This window comes from Bufo gargarizans, chromosome 2 (assembly GCF_014858855.1).
Source record: "Bufo gargarizans isolate SCDJY-AF-19 chromosome 2, ASM1485885v1, whole genome shotgun sequence".
In the NCBI taxonomy this organism is placed as follows: domain Eukaryota; kingdom Metazoa; phylum Chordata; class Amphibia; order Anura; family Bufonidae; genus Bufo; species Bufo gargarizans.
Genome location: NC_058081.1, coordinates 308,609,577 through 308,630,415, shown reverse-complemented (window position 1 = coordinate 308,630,415; position 20,839 = coordinate 308,609,577). Strand labels below are relative to the sequence as shown.

At 42.6% G+C, this 20,839-nt stretch overlaps 1 protein-coding gene across 2 annotated transcripts in view; it reads right to left on the bottom strand.

Moving 5' to 3' along the window:
- Nucleotides 1–20,839, bottom strand: part of RAP1B (RAP1B, member of RAS oncogene family) — a 68,348-nt gene that overhangs the window by 29,949 nt on the left and 17,560 nt on the right. For both annotated transcript variants that reach the window (XM_044280456.1, XM_044280455.1), the window contains one exon: nucleotides 6,760–6,843. In XM_044280456.1, the coding sequence (XP_044136391.1) occupies nucleotides 6,760–6,816 (57 nt within the window). In that variant the 5' untranslated portion in view covers nucleotides 6,817–6,843. The remainder of the gene's footprint in view (nucleotides 1–6,759; nucleotides 6,844–20,839) is intronic.

Below are 20,839 nucleotides of genomic sequence, written 5' to 3'. Positions count from 1 at the left end.
ACTGCCCTGCTCCATAACACGCCTGCTGTCCCCATCTGCTGGTCCCGGTGTAGTTTACACTCTGCTGGCTTTACACCACTTCATTCAACGATTGGCTTCAGCGTTGACATGCTGCTTGTGGCCACATGACCGCTGAAGCCAGTCACTGGCTGGAGAAGTGCATGTGACCATGTCCAGCCAGATGTCAGGCCAGCCAGATGTAAACAGCATGGGGACAGGAAGATGGAGAGAGCGGAGGAAATTGGGAGCAGGTAATTATGTATCTTCTGTTTCAGGGGCCTTGCTGCAGGAACTTTAATCCCCTATTACACTGCATGATATTCGGGTCAATTAGGCTACTTTCACACTAGCGTTAATATTTTCCGGTATTGAGATCCGTCATAGGGTCTTAATACTGAAAAAAAAAAACGCTTCCGTTTTGTCCCCAATCATTGTGAATGGGGACAAAACGTAACTGAACAGAACCGAATGCTCCAAAATGTGTTCTGTTCTCATACCGAAGAACAAACTGCAGCAAGACGGTCCTATGACACAATAGAAAACGGATCCGTCCTCCATTGACTTTCAATTTAGCTCATGACGGATCCGTCTTGGCTATGTTAAAGATAATATGACCGGATCCGTTCATAACGGATGCAGATGGTTGTATTATTAGTAACGGAAGCGTTTTTGTTGAACCCTGCTGGATCCAGCAAAAACGCAAGTGTGAAATTAGCCTAACTGTGAACAAGTCTTCATAGGAACACTCATTCCTGATATCTGGCCTGTATAATCGTGCCAGTGATAAGCTGATAAATGAGCAATCACTCGGCTGATTTGAATAATTTATCAGGATGAAAGATTTACAAATTTCGGTAGGTGTGATACCGATAATTAACAGAAATGAATGTTGGAGGAATGACTGTGGTAGTGATCATTCCTCCCCATACATTTTGCATTGGCCTGTGTAATAGGCTCATGCTCTGATCGACTTTCTATTTTGCAGCTCCTTGAAATAGAGCAATGTGGCCCCCAGACCAAAAAAGGCTGTGCACCCCTGAGTTAGGAGAATATGTCCCATCCTTTGCGATGCCCTCACAGAAGTCGGCATAAAGTAGTGACTGATGCGGATTTCAGTCATGTTAATATATGGTGGATGCAGAGTACTTACAGTTTAATGCTGTCCACCGTGTGACGAGGCTTCTCCTAGGGCAGTGGTGGCGAACCTATGGCACGGGTGCCAGAGGCGGCACTCAGAGCCCTCTCTGTGGGCACCCACATCTTGTAAAAAAAGTCTATGGTGTACCAATATGCCTTAGACTTTTCCTGCCATTCATCAGCGCAGGGCACGCTATGAACAGAATAGGCAGGACACTGAATGTAGGCAGGCCATTATAGCTAAATGATAAAGTACATGGAAGATATACTATATTGAACTGCAGTATTCAGGTTAAATTGCTGTGTTGGCACTTTGCGATAAATCAGTGGGTTTTGGGCTGCAGTTTGGACACTGTCTGTAAAAGGTTCACCATCACTGTCCTAGGGGAACAACCAAGTAGAGAACTGCCAATCATGAGGCTATATTCAGCGTTATGAAATCTGGCAGGCTGTTCCGGCTATGCCAGATATGGTAAACTCCGGCAGGATGTTCCTCTGCTACATTTCATAATGCTGATGGGAACGGAGCCACAGATGGTAGGTAGGGAGAGAAGGAAATCCAGGGAGTAAGCCTGGCTCTTTGGCAAACTATGACTCTTATCGGGCATTGTCTTCCAGCATTAAAAGGGGTTTTACAAGACTTTTTAACTGAGGACCTATCCTCTGGATAGGTCATCAGTATCTGATCGGTGGGGGTCCGTCACCCGAATCACACTGAACAGCTGTTTGAGAAGGCACTGGCGCTCCTGTGTGTGCTGCGGCTTTCTCGCTGCTTGCCAAGCAAAGCACCATACATTGTACAGAGGCTGTGCTTGTTATCACAGCTCAGCCCCATTCATTTGAATGAGACTGAACTGCACCTAGGCCGTGTGAGAACAGGTGCCTTTTCAAACTGTTGATCAGCAAGGGGTCTTGGGTGTCGGACCCTCACTAATCAGATACTGTTTACCTATCCAGAGGATAGGTCATCCAGAACTCATAGGTCAAATAAAACTAGAGTCTTTATTCGAAGTCTATTAAAACCATAATGTGCACAACTCCCAGAATCCACTTACGCATTTCGAAACTTGGCAACCACCTCATTAAGGGCTCACACGGCCGTATGAACGAATCTGCACCCATTCCACAATTTTGCGGAAGGTCTGTGGATCTATTCATTTCTATGGGCCCTCAAAAGATGCAGACAGCACACCGTGCGCTGTCTACATCCGTTATTGCGTACCACGGCTCCGCAGAAAAGAATAGGCATTTTCAATTATGTTGCGGCCAGGTGCTTTAAACGATGCAAATCAGGCACCTAATCAGGTGCCTAAACCTAAACCTCAGGAGTGTTCCTCCCCTCTCACTTGGCATTACTGTTGTGCTCTGTGCATGAGGAGTAGAAACTGAGGCCAATATAAAGGTTTGTTGGCACAGTATACTACAGTGCATTGCGGGTAGCATAAAATGTGTAGAGTAGGTGATAAACTTCCTTTAATCTCCATATACTACTCCTTTTCCTCCATGTTATAGTCAGAAACAGGAAGCTGAGATACAGAGAAACATTTGGCAGGGTCCCAACGCTGAAGCATCTAGTGAAATTAAAGCATCAATACATACAATATAAAAACTAAGGTGCAGCTAAAAGAAAACTACTTCCCTGTCACACAGTGACCTAGGATGGTCAGATATAGGGAGGTGTTTGGGAAAGAGGAAGCAAAGAGTCAAGGCAGCATCAGTAGCAGGGTAAGCACAGTTGAGAGGCAGAAGAAGACAGCAGTACAAGGATGAAGGTGTGCTAGTATATGAGTGTTAGTGAAGGCAGCAGCATCCTGGACACACACATCACACATCCAACATGTATTGCTGAGAGGGACATGACCACAAGTAGACTAGGAGTAAGTTGCTAACTACGTATCAAGGAGTCTGAACATAAATGAGGAATTAAAGACTGCATCCTAAAGCTAAGGCTACTTTCACATTAGCGTTTTTGCGGATCCGTCATGGATCTGCAAAAAACACTTTTGTTACTATAATACAACCGCATGCGTCCGTCATGAACGGATCTGGTTGTATTATACCTTCTATAGCCATGACGGATCAGTCATGACCACCATTGAAAGTCAATGGGGGACGGATCTGTTTTCTATTGCGTCAGAGAAAACGGATCCGTCCCCATTAACTTACATTGTGTGTCAGGATGGATCTGTTTTTTCTGTACGCGATGGGGACGCAACCAAACGGAACAGAATGCATTTTGGTGCATTCCGCTACATTCAGTTTTGTCCCTATGGACAATGAATGGGGACAAAACTGAAGCGTTTTCTTCTGATATTGAGATCTCCTGACGGATCTCAATAGCAGAATTGAAAACGCAGAAGTAAACTGGTTTTAGATTATGTATGGTAGCCCCCAAAATTGATCTCTTACACCTACATGATGGATGCTGTCTACTTGAGCTAATGAAATTTGCTGAATTACCCGTTCCTTTCTCATTGTATATTCTGTATACTCAAGGATCTGATTGTCTGATGATGTCTTGTATTAATAAGTGTTTGCATTATTTAAGTAACAAATAAAAAGATTTATTTCAAAAGAAAACGCAGATGTGAAAGGAGCCTTAGTAAAACTTTAACGCAAAGTAACCACTAACATGTAAAAATTATTTTTGCCCATGTCAAAGTTGTCCACAGTCATTACAATTTAATAGTGTAAGGGTACTTTCCCACTTGCGGCAGAGGATTCCGTCAGGCAGTTCCGACGCACACGGGTGGCATTTGTCAGACGGATCCGGATCCGTCTGACAAATGCATTAAAATACCGGATCAGTCTCTCCGGTGTCATCCAGAAAAACTGATCCGGTATTTATTTTAAAAATGTCTGCGCATGCGCGGACCGGAAGAACGGATCCGTCAATGTGGCAAATTTTAATACATTTCAATGGAAATTAATGCCGGCATTCTGGCAAGTGTTTAGGATTTTTGGCCGGAGAGAAAAATACAGCATGCTGCGGCCAAAATACGTAAGAGGGACTGAACTGGTGCATATTGAACGGAATGCTCTCCATTTAGAATGCATTAGGATAAAAATGAGCAGGTTTTTTTCCGGTATTGAGCCCCTAGGACGGAACTCCGTGCCGGAAAAGAAAAACGCTAGTGTGAAAGTACCCTTAGGATACATATAAGCAGCATCACATTCTTCCACATTAAATCGAATTCAAAGAAAGCTAATTTCAGGTCAGAAGAAAGCAAAACAGAATCTGAAATATAAACCAAATGTTACATTTCAGTGGAAGTGGCAATACTTGTAAGTATGAAATAACATTCAGTTTTAGAAGATAGATTTACAGTTGACCAAAAAGCCAGTTAGCTCAACTTTCCCATCCCTTAGCAGTAGTAACAGCCACTCCCGTCAGCATTCAGCTCAGTGCCAGAACAAACAGACAAGAGACATCTGACACAGGAAAGAACTGCCTACAGTAAACAAATGACACCATTCTCTCTAAACGTCACCATTATAATACTATTCTCTATCGGTTTCACAAAAGGTTTCAGCACTTTCTCTTTTTTTTTATACTCCTGTCCTAGTTTAGCTGCTCAATTTGAGCCGTTTTGCTAAGCGGATAAAAGCAAAATCAGTACATAGAATAAAAATGTAAATCTAGTAAGTAAAAGTTCAAACTGCAGTCAACCCTTTTTACAATCTATGCTTTTCAGAGATCCGTTACCATATCATACTTTTTTTAAATGATGAACTGTTTCACAAACAGCTAAGATTTGATCAGTGGGGTCCCCCAGAGCATGAAGCCCCCCCACCGATAATTAGAACAGTGGGGCAGTGCGTTTAGCTGAAAGCTCAGATTTTTTTTTTTAGCTTACATTGGAATCTGTCATCCCTCCAAATACTTCTGCCCGACGATCACAGTGATGAGTGTGGTGCTCCTGGACCAACGTTCATGACATGTTTGCTGACAGTTTTATTATTGATTTCAATACGTAAATCATAAGCAGTAAGCTCCTCCTTATGGCGCAGCAGGTAGAGGGTTTTATTATTTCAATCTATGACTAAGAAGAAAACCTTCAAAAAGGACCTGTCAGCACTCCAGACCTGTCTGTTTCAGTACAGATTTAGCAGGTTTTTAAGCAATTCCTGGCGCATTAACACAAGCTTTTAAAGCTTAAAGGGGGTCTGTACCTTTTGATTACTGATCAACATCTGATTGGCAGGGGTCCAACGCCCAGGATTCCAGCCAATCAGCTATTTGAGAAGGCAGTGGCGCACACAGTAGCGCTACAGCCTTCTAGCCATTTCCCGCAGGAAAATGGCGACTATGATGACAGGCCTGGGTGCAGCTCAGCCCCTATTTAAGTGAACAGGGTTGAGTCGTGCCCAGCCAAGTGATAATAGTAGTGACATCACTGGGCATGCGGGAAACAGTGAGAAGTCTGTGGTGCTATCTTCTCAAACAGCTGATTGGCGGGGGTCCCGCCAAAGGATAGATTATCAGTAATCAAAAGGTGTAGAACCCTTTTAAAGTTGGTATAGACTTACACTGCTGGGATAATGCGTTAACCCACTGAAATTGCTACATCTATAAATAATGGTCATATGGACCATGGCAGCCATTCACTAGCATCAGGGTTGACATGTCCCTGAGCTGCAAGTGACCACTCAGCCTCGGAGCGTGTTTGAACAGGCGAGTGGCTCTCTCTCCCTCTCACACTTCCTGGTCTTAGATTATTTGTTGGGGAGTCAGACAACCCTTTTAAGTCTACTTTCACACTCGCGTTTTTTGGCTTTCCGTTTGTGAGATCCGTTCAGGGCTCTCACAAGCGGTCCAAAACGGATCAGTATGCGTTCTGAATGGAAAAGGATCCGCTCAGAATGCATCTTTGCCTCTGATCAGTCTCCATTCTGTGCTAGAGGCTGACACCAAAACACTGCCTGCAGCGTTTTGCTGCCCGCTTTATGAAACCAAGCCAAACGGATCCGTCCTGGCATATAATGTAAGTCAATGGGGATGGATCCTTTTTCTCTGACACAATAGAAAATGGATCTGTCTCTTATTGACTTTCAATAGGAGTTCATGACGGATCCGTCTTGGCTATGTTACAGATAATACAAACTGATCTGTTCATGACGGATGCATGCGGTTGTATTATTGTAACGGATCCGTTTTGGCAGATCCGTGACGGATCCGCCGAAAACACAAGTGTGAAAGTAGCCTTAGTCATTCATTTCCAGAGTTCGAAGAAAAGTTATTTCATGGGAAAACAAGTGGGTAAAGGGGTTATCCAGGAAAAGATATTTAGGACTTATCCTCAGGAAAAGTCATCAGTATCGGATCTCCAGGGGTGCAACACCCAGGACTCCAGTCTCTTCCTAGGCCAGTGACATCACTGTACATTGGAAACAGTTCAGGCTATTCACTAGCTGCTACAAATTCCAAAATATTATATCATTAGAATACGTAAATCGACCACCACTGTACTTTTTATGGTAGCCCTTTCAGTCAGACGATCCACAAGGGTGCTGGGAGTCCGATCCCCACAATATAAAGATAGCATTTCAATATGGTAGCCTTGGAAAACCCTGATAACAGCAAGATCAGATCATACACAGAAAGAAAGAAAAACTACTTACCAGCGCTGACTTCCCGACACCACCTGAGCCCAGGACAACTAGCTTGTATTCACGCATGATGCAGGCTTTGACTTAACTCCACAGCTAAAAAAAAAACAAAAAAAAAAAAAAACACCATATTAAATAAGTTTCAATTCTGTAACTCTTCAAAAAGGAAAGAAAAATAAATATTTTTTAATTTAAAATGCTTTTTGCGGAAAATATATTACCATCCAAAGGTTATTCCATCGTGAAATAAAGATTAGTTTTTTTAATTATGTAGAATAAGGCTGTATATGTTTAATTTTTTGGGGTAAATAAATTCCATTAATCCATTCACAATGTCATGCTCTTCCAGAGGTTTTTGTAAGATTGGGCAGTTTCTCTGCCTACAAGATATTATCACAGATGCTTGGTTTACTTTTGCAGTTCTCAAAACTGAATTTGACTCAGCAGAGATCACATGCCTCTTCTTCACAGCAAAAATGTTATAACATGAACAGAGTTGAGAAAAAGACCTTAATCCTAACTTCTACAAACCTATGAATACAGAATCAACCTAATCAAACTAATATGAAAAGTTGTTATTCTCAAAATCTTCATCTACTTGCGTATTATAAGTCAGTAAAGGTGAACCTTTTAGAGACCGAGTGCCAAACTTCAACCAAAAACCCAGTGCCAACACAGCAATTTACCCTGAATACTACAGTCCAATATAGAACATCTTCTATGTACTTTATCATTTGGCTATAATTAACCTGCCTACATTTAGTGCGCTGCTTGTGCTGTACATAGTGCGCCCTGCACTTATGAATGGCGGGTAAAGTCTAAGGCATATTGGTATGCCTTAGACTTTTTCCAGGGTGCGGGTGCTCACAGACAGGGCCCTGAGTGCCGCCTCTGGCACCAGTGCCATAGGTTCGCCACCACTGTTATAAGTTATACCAGCAAGAATTAGTCTTTAAGTAGAAAACTATGATTTAAATCAAGCCTTACTGACTAAATCAGTTTGATTTAAATCAAATCCACCCTGATGTAAAGTGATTGATTCTGTTACTATATTAGGTCACTGTTAATAAACCAGTTCCCTAATACAATCTTTAAAGTGTCTCCAAGGATTTTTTTTTCAGTACGAGCACATGCAACAAGACAAGACAGTCTGTTTAGAATCACTCTTAGAATTAAAGGGGTTGTCAATCTTAGAAGTGATGGCGTATCCTCAGGATAGGCCATCACTAGCTGATTGAAAGGGGATCCAACACTCCGTTGAATGGCTGTTCGTCAATAGCTCCGGCACTGGAAACAGACAACTCCTACTTTCTAATGGAATGAGCTCAACACTGCAGCACTGATCCCACTATCTTCATTGGGAGAAATGCTGCAGTGACCAGGTCATTCAACTAAAACGTAGACCAAGCTGTCCACTTCCAGTGCTACGGGCGAATTGTTGTGGGTGCAGGTTGTCGGTAAGGAGGACCTTTCATTACAATAAAAAATCTAAACTAAGCATACAGACATGGGAGAGCGGCGCCCAGGGTTCTCCCTGCACTTACTATTATCCCTGGGCGCCGCTCCGTTCTCCCGGTATAGGCTCCGGTATCTTCAGATTTTCGGCTCAACTGGGAGGAGCCTGCCAGCGTCGTCTTTTTCCAGGCTGTAGCGCTGGCCAATCGCAGCGCTCAGCTCATAGCCTGAGAGGTTTTTTTTTCCTCCTGGGAGAAGGAGACGCTGGCAGGCTCCTCCCAGTTGAGCCGAAAATCTGAAGATACTGGGAGCCTATACCGGGAAAACGGAGCAGCGCCCAGGGATAATAGTAAGTGCAGGGAGATCCCTGGGTGCCACTTTCCATGTCTGTATGCTTAGTTTAGATTTTTTATTTTAGTGAAAGGTTCTCTTTAAATGCTTTAAAGGCTATGTACACCATTGGGGGCAGCTTTTTTCTTACTATTGCATTGTACTCATTTTGAGCTAAAATAATTTTTTAATTGGTCTAAAAATATAAAGTCTGTTTTCAGTACAGAGCTGAGATACTCTATTAGCAGCTTCTGATTTCCTCTTTTCCGTCATTTGGGGAGTCGAAGGGCTCCTCATCTCTGCTCTCTGACATTATAAACACTCATAGCTCAGTTCTTATCTTGCTGATAAGAATGTGGCTTAAATAGGTGTTTATGACCTATTAGTAGTTTAGAGATGAGGTATATTAGATCACAAAGTGAAAGTACCAAATCACACAGAATTTTTTTTTTAACCCTTTGTGACAGAAAGGCTCAATATTTTTAATAAAAGCCAATAGAAACTATGATTTTTATCAAAAAATGAATAAAATGCAGTAATTAAAAAAAATTGCCTCCAAAAGGTGTACATAGACTAAGAAACCTGGAAGGGTTCATATAAATACTATAGTAAGTAGCTCACCGGTATCCTACAGCTTAAAGCAATTCTAGAATTACCCTACAATAAGTTCTTTTAACTACACCCGACATAAAAAAAATCATAAGAAGCTTAAAGGAACAAAGAAGGTTTCCTACAATAAAATGCTTTAAGTCAAAAAAAAAAAAAAAAAAAGTGCCGCATCCATCCTGAACTATTAAATTATATTAGGTAACCCTTAAGGTGAATGCCATAAAAATGTTTATTGTACCTCCCAAATAAAGCTGAACAAACATCATAAGTCATGTGTACCCTAAAACAGTAAAGATAAAAATATCAAATCATCCTGCAAAAAATAAACCTTCACACACAGTACCATTGATGAAAAAAAAAAAAAAAAAAAAAGTATGATGCTCACAAATATGGCGACACAAACATATACTATAGTAGCATTTCTCAGGCTTTAAGATGACTCTGCTTAGTTGGACAATGTTTGTCGATTCAGAAATAGAAATTTGAAAGATCTGAAAAATTGTGTATTTTATACAAGGCCACATTCAGAAGTACAATTCGCTAAAAATCTTGTAAATGGGGTTTTATTGAACAGATATGCCATAAAGTCTGATTGGGGGCACCCATGACCAACCCAGTTTGCAAAAGAGAAGTACCTACGTATGCACAAAATATTATACAGTTTTTAAAACAGTACTTGGATCTGAATACTTTTATAATTGCATGAAATTCCGGTAAAAATTTATTATAACTACTGAATTAGAGCCCTTGCACACGACCGTATGCCCTCCGAGATATACGGTCCGTGAGTGGGCCATATGTCCCGGAGCGGCATTGATCGTGTGCATGGGAGCCAATCAAGTGGAGGAGGGGGCGTTTTTTTTAGAACGAGGATGCGGCGGCTACCAGAAAGTAACCTCCCAACTTGCTGGTAGTGAAGAAATTTGCATATCACAAAAGTACAAGTTTTAAAGAATTTAAAGCACAGCCAGAGGTAAGAGGGGTATATATGGACTCTGCGTACATTAGCAATTATATTAAGTCCATTACTGAAAATGGCTGTTTTGGGGGGGAAGGGGGGGTGACAGAAGCCCTTTAAGATCATAAAGTGTTACCCCAATAAATGAAACATTTTATTCAAATCATCAGAAGATAAAATAAAAACCAATATACCGTAATAAAATACAGTGAGTGAATTTAGTACAAGGTCACAGTGTTAGATCGTGGTAATATATGATGCTTTTAACTGGAATTTACCGCTTGTGGTACAGCTGATGAAAAACTTCACTAAATGAGCAGGCAAACGCTGCGCACAGGCACTCAGATACATGCAGAACAATACCAGAAGGTCGATGTACATCAGTCTATGTTATAGAAACCAGTGGCATCAGGTTTTATTCTTTTATCATCCTATTCATTACACTACACATTCCTTTTTTCAGCCCTTCCTCAGATCCACCCTGTATGTCAATGACATTTATTAAAACGCTTCCAAGCCTATCAAAATCTCTTACGGTTCATGTACAAAATGACACAGAAAAGCATTGTATGAGTACAGCTCTTGTGAAAAAAAAAAGCTGGATGAGGCTACCTATAAATATATTTCCTCAGAACTGGCTTAGCTTTCGTATTGGGATCGCTCTAAAATTATAATTACTTCCCAAGTATGCAGCTCAGGATACATTTTTACCATCTATACCTTTGCATGGAATAGTGTAGTCTATTACACCATTCTATAGCACAGAAAAAAGGTATACCGGGCCGACAGAGCAAAGGGACACTCTTTTGGCCTCCATCAAGTGAATGGAGTCCTAGGGATACATTTGGCATTTCCCAGTGTAGTATATGCCAAATGCAGGCCAAAATAGTATTTGGCTCTGCAAAAGTGGATGATTCATACCGAAATTTAGAGGTTGTGCAGTGCTAGGATACTGAAGGCCTATTGTAAGGATAAGTTATAAAGATAGCAGCGAGGGGGACCTTCGCTGAACAGCTGGTTGAAGATAAGGCAGTGCATGTACGATTGCTGCCTTCTCTTCTCTGTTACCTGCTCGCCTTCGCAGTAGCAGCAGTGAGCAGGTGTAATTACATCTCCGACGTCCCATTCACTTCAATAGGACGGCTCCGTTCTATACACTTGACTAGAAGGACATTGAAAAGAATGCGAAGGCGAGCAGGTAAACAAAGAGAAGGCAGCACTGGCACTGAGCATGGCTTTCTCTTCAACCCGATGATCGGCGGGGGTACCGGATGTCAGACCCCCGACCATCTGATATTGATGACTTATACTGAGGAGAGGTCATCAATTTAGCAAAAGTGAATAACCCCTTTAAATAACTAGCTAGCTGTGTGGAAAAGGAACAGCATGGAGACCAAAATGTACTTAATGTGCCTCAATGATTATTAAATAGAGGAGGCTCCAAAAAAAAAACTCCTATACTTGTTGATAGGTATTGGTTGCTCTACTAACCTTTTGTTCCTAATAATAAAAGTAATTCGCTTCAAAAACATGGCTGGAAAAAACCGCCCTCACCATGGAGATTACGAGATCTCAGGCCTCCTACAAAAAGCAGAGTGCAAGGAGTCCATATGGCGGTGCACAGAGTCCGTGCGTTCTACAGAGCCACCTCCATACTGCCATCTTTTTGCTCAGTTCAGATCTTCTTTTTCACGGGAAACAATTTACCACTGCAGTATAAAATCATGTAGTTTAATAACATATTTTATCAAGAAGAAAACATGAGAAAATTTGATTGACCAGGGAAAAATCTTCTCATCTACTGAACATACCAGATCGGGTATGTGTGAATGTCTTCCCTGCAGACAGCCCTGGGAAAACAGTGCAGGCGCTATACAAAGTGAACTACTGCACCAAACAGAAGTCGGTTTATTTTAAGGTCATCTTAGAAGCCTTTGACAGATTATTACTGAAGATCTTTAGATAAGACTTGGCTTCCAGTGACAAGGCGCTACAAATGAATTCTGCGTGCAGCCAACACCCAGTGTTTCAGGAAATTGCCCTGTAGATTAAGAAATAAATTGCTATATTTAAATGTGTGTAGAGTTTTCCGGTTTCAGACTGGTTAAAATGATTGTTAGAAAACAGCGCTTATTACAGAGCGTAGTCGCTAACAGCTCAATTCCAACTAATATCAGAAAACAGAGGTCAATGCGTCGCCCTCTTGCGTGAAGAAGCTACAATGACTGTTCAGGTGGTTTTAAGCTGGCCATACATTAAAGGGAACATGTCACCAGTTTTATGGTGCCCTAAGGGCAACATAAACTAGTGACAGGTCTCCTTAGCAAAATGCTGGGTCACTTTCTTAAAGGGAACCAATCACCTAGAATACGCATTTTAAACCGCCAGCCGTACCTCATTGCAGTCTGTAGCATGATTATAAAGTGGTCTGTGTCTTTTATGTCTTTTATTCAACTGGCCGTAAACAATAATCTTCGAGTCAAGGAGGCAGTGGCTTTCTCGTCTAGAGTCAAGTGCGCCCATCCCCTTTCCCACCCCATAGCGGTTGATTGATAGGTTTTCCAATTCCTATACTGCCGGACGCTCGAACGTAGTCTTGCGCATGCGCAGGCTCTCGTGTGCTAGTGCCTGAGCATTGAGCCTCTGAAAACTCTCTCACAGTGAAGGCGTACAGTGCACAGACATGGTGCATGCGCAAGACTACGTTCGAGTGTCCAGAATTGGAAATCCCATCAATCAAATGTTAAGGGGCTGGAAAGAGGGCAGGGCGCACTGGACTTCAGGCGAGAAAGCCTCTGCCCCCTTGACTTCAAGACTATTTATTACATAGGGCGGCCAGCTGAATAAAAGTCTTTTTTTTAGACAGCAAAGACGCAGACAACTTTATAATCATGCTACAGACTGCAATAAGGTACTGCTGGCAGTTTTTTATGAATGTTTTCTAGGTGACAGGTTGCCTTTAAATTGATAAAGCAGGTTTGCCAAGATTTTGTATTGAACAGATCCAGCACATGCCAATAAGTCCCCATATTCATGAGCTCATGGAGTTCCCCGCCCACCTGCTGCTGATTCATATGGAAAAAACTTGGAGGAAGGTGGGCGAGGAGAGCCGTGAGCTCATGAATACGAGGACTCATTGGCATGTGCTGGAGCAGTTAGAACCCAGCAGCATAAAACTGGTGACCGATTACCTTTAAAATATTTTAGGACTGGCCCACCATCTAATGTGCCTGTGAACCTCGTGACATCTGCCATTTGGATAAAGAAGGATCCAAGCCCCCATGTATCAGGGGGAAAGCTCTCTATCTAAAGTGTATGGTCAGCCTTAGATCTGTGCCTGTTCTCAAAATGTGACAACGGGGAATTACTGCCAGTCCACTCCTGCAGTTGTCACTGTTTTCCCATCACTCTTGCTGAATGGCAAATCTAACTAGCTATAGAATGAGAAAGGGAATAAATGACTGCTGTGCGACACCTCTGTGAAGACAGACTTTATGGAGACTATAGATGGTTGTCACCCAGATATAGCTCGTAGGAGACTGTGGACCACATTTACTAATTGTATAGATGATGTAAGAAATGTGGGGCAACTTTTGGCTCTGCAAAAATGGTCTAAAAAACACAAAGGAAAAAAAAGCTTGAAAAAACTGCAGAGAAAAAAAAAGTGTTTTTTGAAAGAAGCCTAAGGGTGTTTTCACAGCATGGTTCTGTGGTGAGATGTTAGCTGAGACATAAAATGCACTACAAACAATACTTTTTTGTTTCTGCTGGTTCTCTGGCCTTTTGAGTCTGTGGCTTTTTCTTTAAATGAAGAATTCTCTCGGTATGGGATATTTTCCTGGCATTTTTTCCTATATTAAGCCTTACCATGAAGTTTAAAATTTTTTTAAAAAAATGTAATCTACTGCACTGTACATATGAACATAGTTTTAAGGCAGGAACGCATGAAAACTGTTGGCAAATTAATTTTCTTCATGAGACAATCCACATAAAACAATTTAAATATGGCAGCACTCACATTGGCCACTCATCTCAAGATAAGGGTCCATTCACACGTTCGCAAAACGGGTACGCATCCGTTACACAAATTTTTGGAACAGGTGCGGACCCATTCATTTTCAATCGGGCTGCAATGTGCTTTTTTGTTGATCATAACACACTGCCGGGCAGGAACTTCCACCTGGCAGTGTGTTCAGTGACGTCACCTGCTCTGATGGGCGGACTTTAGCGCTGCCCTAGCCGTTTTACTGGCTAGGGCAGCGCTAAATCTTGCCCATCTTTTCTGGCAGCCCCATGGAGAGCCCCGGTACGTCACCAGATCTCCAAAAAAATGCCTTTGCCCTGTGTGATCTAGCGCAGGGCAAAGGAGACCATCGGAGGATGAACTGCTCCGATGCTCGAGTCAGGGGGGCTGCCGGGTAAAAATAGAGGTATGTCAGGGTTCAGCTATGAACCCGGACAACCCCTTTAAGGCTATGTATGCAGCTGCCCTGTCACTCCCTTCATAGAGACTTCATGCAAAATCTATGATACTCCTCTGTCACCTACCATAAAACACACACACAAGTATACAGACAACACAGGCAGGAAGGAACATCTGAAGAGGACCTGTCATAGTCTGAAAAAACTGAAACTGGCAGCACAGGTGGGTGGTCTCTACTATTCATTGTCAATGGCTGAGGTAACAGTCCAAAGACACTGAGTGGTAGAGATCACCCACCCGACAATTAACAAATTAAAGGTGCTGACTGCAGGCGAATCAGTGAAGAGGCAGTTGCACAGATATGCTGCCATTTTGACTGCTGTGAAAAAAAAAATATTTTTTTCTTCTACACACAGAGGGTTTTACAGTTTGTATGAACAGCCTGTGAAATTATCATGTGTAAAAGTAGCTGTAATTCTGTTATATATTTCTTTTACTTTTATTGCTCCTATCTCCCATTCTGGGCTGCGGTCACATGACCATGCAGCTTTTTCTTATTTCCTGTGATGTAACGTCCATGGGTGGGACTGTGGTAGGGGAGTGTCTATGTAACTAGCTGGGTGGGAGGGGCTATAAACTAACTGGGCTGTGCTGGAGCTGTGGCAGAGAAAGGAGAAGTGCATCATGGGTTGGGCTGGACACAGCAACAGGAAGTGCTACAGACAGGAAGTAATGAGCCAGAGTGATTGGTTTACATGAAGAAAATGGGTCAGTAGAGTCAAAATTGAAAGAGAAAAGGATGAGGAAGATGTACAGGTCCTTCTAAAAAAAATTAGCATATTGTGATAAAGTTCATTATTTTCTGTAATGTACTGATAAACATTAGACTTTCATATATTTTAGATTCATTACACACAACTGAAGTAGTTCAAGCCTTTTATTGTTTTAATATTGATGATTTTGGCATACAGCTCATGAAAACCCAAAATTCCTATCTAAAAAAATTTGCATATCATGAAAAGGTTCTCTAAACGAGCTATTAACCTAATCATCTGAGTCAACTAATTAACTCTAAACACCTCCAAAAGATTCCTGAGGCTTTTAAAAACTCCCAGCCTGGTTCATTACTCAAAACCGCAATCATGGGTAAGACTGCCGACCTGACTGCTGTCCAGAAGGCCATCATTGACACCCTCAAGCAAGAGGGTAAGACACACAGAAATTTCTGAACGAATAGGCTGTTCCCAGAGTGCTGTATCAAGGCACCTCAGTGGGAAGTCTGTGGGAAGGAAAAAGCGTGGCAGAAAACGCTGCACAACGAGAAGAGGTGACCGGACCCTGAGAAAGATTGTGGAGAAGGACCGATTCCAGACCTTGGGGGACCTGCGGAAGCAGTGGACTGAGTCTGGAGTAGAAACATCCAGAGCCACCGTGTGCAGGAAATGGGCTACAGGTGCCGCATTCCCCAGGTCAAGCCACTTTTGAACCAGAAACAGCAGCAGAAGCGCCTGACCTGGGCTACAGAGAAGCAGCACTGGACTGTTGCTCAGTGGTCCAAAGTACTTTTTTCGGATGAAAGCAAATTTTGCATGTCATTCGGAAATCAAGGTGCCAGAGTCTGGAGGAAGACTGGGGAGAGGGAAATGCCAAAATGCCTGAAGTCCAGTGTCAAGTACCCACAGTCAGTGATGGTCTGGGGTGCCATGTCAGCTGCTGGTGTTGGTCCACTGTGTTTTATCAAGGGCAGGGGGAATTCAGCTAGCTATCAGGAGATTTTGGAGCACTTCATGCTTCCATCTGCTAAAAAGCTTTATGGAGATGAAGATTTCATTTTTCAGCACAACCTGGCACCTGCTCACAGTGCCAAAACCACTGGTAAATGGTTTACTGACCATGGTATTACTGTGCTCAATTGGCCTGCCAACTCTCCTGACCTGAACCCCTAGAGAATCTGTGGGATATTGGGAAGAGAAAGTTGAGAGACGCAAGACCCAACACTCTGGATGAGCTTAAGGCCGCTATCGAAGCATCCTGGGCCTGCATAACACCTCAGCAGTGCCACAGGCTGATTGCCTCCATGCCACGCCGCATTGAAGCAGTCATTTCTGCAAAAGGATTCCCCACCAAGTATTGAGTGCAGAACTGAACATAATTATTTGAAGGTTGACTTTTTTTGTATTAAAAACACTTTTCTTTTATTGGTCGGATGAAATATGCTAATTTTTTTAGATATGAATTTTGGGTTTTCATGAGCTGTATGCCAAAATCATCAATATTAAAACAATAAAAGGCTTGAACTACTTCAGTTGGTGTGTAATGAATCTAAAATATTTGAAAGTCTAATGTTTATCAGTACATTACAGAAAATAATGAACTTTATCACAATATGCAAATTTTTTTAGAAGGACCTGTACATGACTTAGACCTTTCTCCCAGCATAGGCTCAGGTATCTTTAGATTTTCGGCTCAACCCTTCCGTATCTTCACATGTTCGGCTCAACTGGGAGGAGCCTGCCGGCGTCTCCTTCTCCCAGGCTGGAGTGCTGGCCAATCGCAGCGCTCAGTTCATAGCCTGAGAGAAAAAAAAAAACTCTCAGGCTATGAGCTGAGCGCTGCCATTGGCCAGCGCTCCAGCCTGGGAGAAGGAGACGCCGGCAGGCTCCTCCTAGTTGAGCCGAAAATCTGAAGATACCGCAGCCTTAACTGGGAGAACGGAGCGGCACCCGGGGATAATAGTAAGTGCAGGGAGATCCCTGGGCGCCGCTCTCCATGTCTGTATGCTTAGTTTACATTTTTTTTTATTGTAGTGAAAGGTCCTCTTTAAGCAACTACAAGAGCATGTCTGTTAAAAACCATAGTAATCCTGGAAAACCCCCTTCAAACCAAATTAAGAAAACTACAATTAAATAAATATGTTCTCTTGAAGGAGAAGATTCAGCTCACTATATAAATGCTTTGACAGCCAAAAAGGAGCTGACACACAATTTCTTGCTTGTGCCGTTCCAGCCAGGTAGTATCTGCAATGATGACAGTCAAAGCTCAGAGTCAGTCACTTCCCAGACCCTCCAGCCGATTGCATAGTACCTCATTAACCTTCTATATATAGAAGCACTTACTCAGGACTGGGAATAAATGAACCCCTCTCCACTGCTCCGAGGGCATGTTAACTATTCCTCTGGATGCAGATGTGGCTCAGGAATTACAGCCTTGCAAATCTTCCCATTAAAAAACGTAATCAGAGCATCATTAAAGGAAAAGCAGTCCTTCCGATTTTCTGGACAGTGCCATACCCATTCTGAATCACTGGGGCCATTCATTACCATCCCAGCAGACACGTACAACTTATGACAACGCTGGGAATTGCTTCAGGAAGTAAAACCCCCCTTGTGACCTTCATTCTGTACGATTCATTTTCCAAGAACACACTAGCCCCGTCATTTAACCACCAATTGGAGAACAGAATATAGTGTACATGAGGTCTAATGGAAGCATGCTCAGAAATGCAAGCCCTGCTTCTAGGACCACAAATGGCACGAAAACACTGCAGACTCTCTGCACCATATCCCCCCTATCAAACATTGGGCCATAGTAGTTGAAAGAGCACGTAAGAAGCTGTAGAAAGCAAGCACGATTACTAATGTTATCTGAAAATCCGCAGTGTAATGGAGTACCAGCTACAAAATCTCATGTACACGCTTTGAAACGTTTACGCACGAAAATTGACCTGTGGTGTGGATTTTGAAATCCAATCTTGTATGCACCATTTATCACATGCCCCGGATGCATAGTCACCATTTATCACATAACCCAGACATATGAGCACTATTTATCACATACCCGAGATGCACATACACCCATCATGTATGCACTATTAATTACATGCAACAGATGCATAGCCACCATATATCACATCCCTGTCATGTATACACCTATATATTAATGCCAAGAATGGCCTAGACCAGGCATGTCCAAACTGCGGCCCTCCAGCTGTTCCAAAACTACAACTCCCAGCATGCCTGGAAAGCTTACAGCTATTAGAGCATGCTGGGAGTTGTAGTTTTGCAACAGCTGGAGGGCCGCAGTTTGGACATGCCTGGCCTAGACCTATCTTGACCCAGGTATAAAGTGTGTATTAAAATTCATTAAATTAAAACACTTTGTTTCCACCCCAAAGAGTTGACGACTTAGTGCACATCTCCCTCACCCTGGCAGCAACTATCTCCTATTTACCACAACTATAGCTGCAGAGCTTGAACATAGGGGGCAATGTGTGGATAGACTAATGTAAGCAAGCTGCCTGCAAAAACGGATTAAATGGAATAGGCGACTGTGCTCCTACACACAAACGTGCATAGCACAGCCCACTTGTCTGACACTACGTCAGTAGCTATCAAGACGCATTCACACACACGCTGCTAAGCGCTCCACCTAGCTCTAACGCATTCTGAATGGAAAAGGATCCGCTCAGAATGCCTCAGTTTAGTCTCCATTCCGCTTTGGAGGCGGACACCAAAACTCTGCTTGCAGCGTTTTGGTGTCTGTCTGACGAAACTGAGCCAAACAGATCCGTTCTGACACACAATCTAAGTCAATGGGGACGAATCCGTTTTCTAGGACACAATCCGTCACAATAGAAAACGGATCCGTCCCCCATTGACTTTTTAAATGGTGTTCAAGACGGATCCGTCTTGGATATGTTAAAGATAATACAAAGGGATCCGTTCTGAATGGACGCAGACGGTTGTATTATCTGAACGGATCAGTCTGTGCAGATCCATGAAGGATCCTCACCAAACGCGAGTGTGAAAGTAGTCTTAGGTCCCCTCCCCCTTTTTTGTGAACAATGTATACACCTATGCACCATTTATCACCTAGCCCAGAAGCATAGTCACCATATATCACATATCCCAGTCATGTATGCACCATTTATCACATACCTAAGATGCAGACACCCTATATCACATACCCCAGTCATGTGTGCACCATTTATCACATACCTAAGATGCAGACACCCTATATCACATACCCCAGTCATGTGTGCACCATTTATCACATACCTAAGATGCAGACACCCTATATCACATACCCCAGTCATGTGTGCACCATTTATTATTTCCCTCCAGGGTAGGCTCCACATTTTCATTGGCGACAGTGGCCTGCACATACCAGTGGCAAGGGAGGGACGCTCTCCTTCCTTCTCCTTGTCTGACCGCTGATGAGAACATGGTACAGTTTGGGCACTAAGGGACTGGCTGGAGTCCTTGGAGAACCAGTTTTGCAATGCCCCTTGTGATCTGCACCCCCCCCCCCCTCCTTGACTGACAGGGCTAGACTGCGAGGCTGCTGCATGGGCATGCTCACAAGCAACGTGTCATTGGCTGCAGAGGAGCATGTGACCATGCCCATGCTACCACAGAAGAAAAAGATGGCAGCGACTGGAGCGGTGGGGAGCAGTAAATATGAATCCTTGGCTAAGTGGTACAGGCTGCTGGCACTTGATAAAATGTCATTATTACTGGGGAGCCCCTTTAAGGCAACTGGTAACCATCTAATCAAAATGTGTAACCTAAAGTTCTTGATCTGGCATGAAAAAGAATCCTGTAAATTTAACACGTTAATAAAAAAAAACTGCAGTTTATTACACTGCATACTGCTGCATACTTCAAAGGAGCTACCGCGATATAGCTGCTAAGTGCCCTTCTCACATAAGGCTGCAGGAGCTTTACAGATTAGTTATGGTGGCTGAATAAAGAAGTTATGGGAAGTTCGGATCTGATGATTCTGATTTATTTGTCCGCTCTGGCCGCACTGACACATAGCCCTTAGCGGCGTGTTTCACGGCCTTCTTGTTTTCTAGTTTTGTTTTTTGGCCGAAAGTCTATAGCAACTGTTGAAAAGTTGACTCATACAGCATTTTTGTCTTTTGGCGTTTGTGTTGTTTCTGAAGTTTTAAGTGCTTTTTTTCAAAGCATGCTTTATACATGCCATTTTTTGTCAGAAGGCTTCTTTATAGGACTTGAAAAATGCTGGAAAAACTCATGTTTCTAATGTAAAGATGAGATAAAAAGATTACAAAAACTACTTTGAAAAACATTATGAAAAAAAACAAAATTCATAGTATTTTCTTAGAAGTGCTGAAAATAGTGTATGTGAAAAAGGGTATTTCCACGTTCTCGTTTTATAGTCATATATTAGGGTAAAATAAATTATGCAGGGTCATAACATACGTAAAGATGTGTTCAATTTATGAGGAAAATGAACACTTTTCTTATAAAAACTCATCCTCAGAGCCTGCACAGAGCAGATCACTAGCTGGG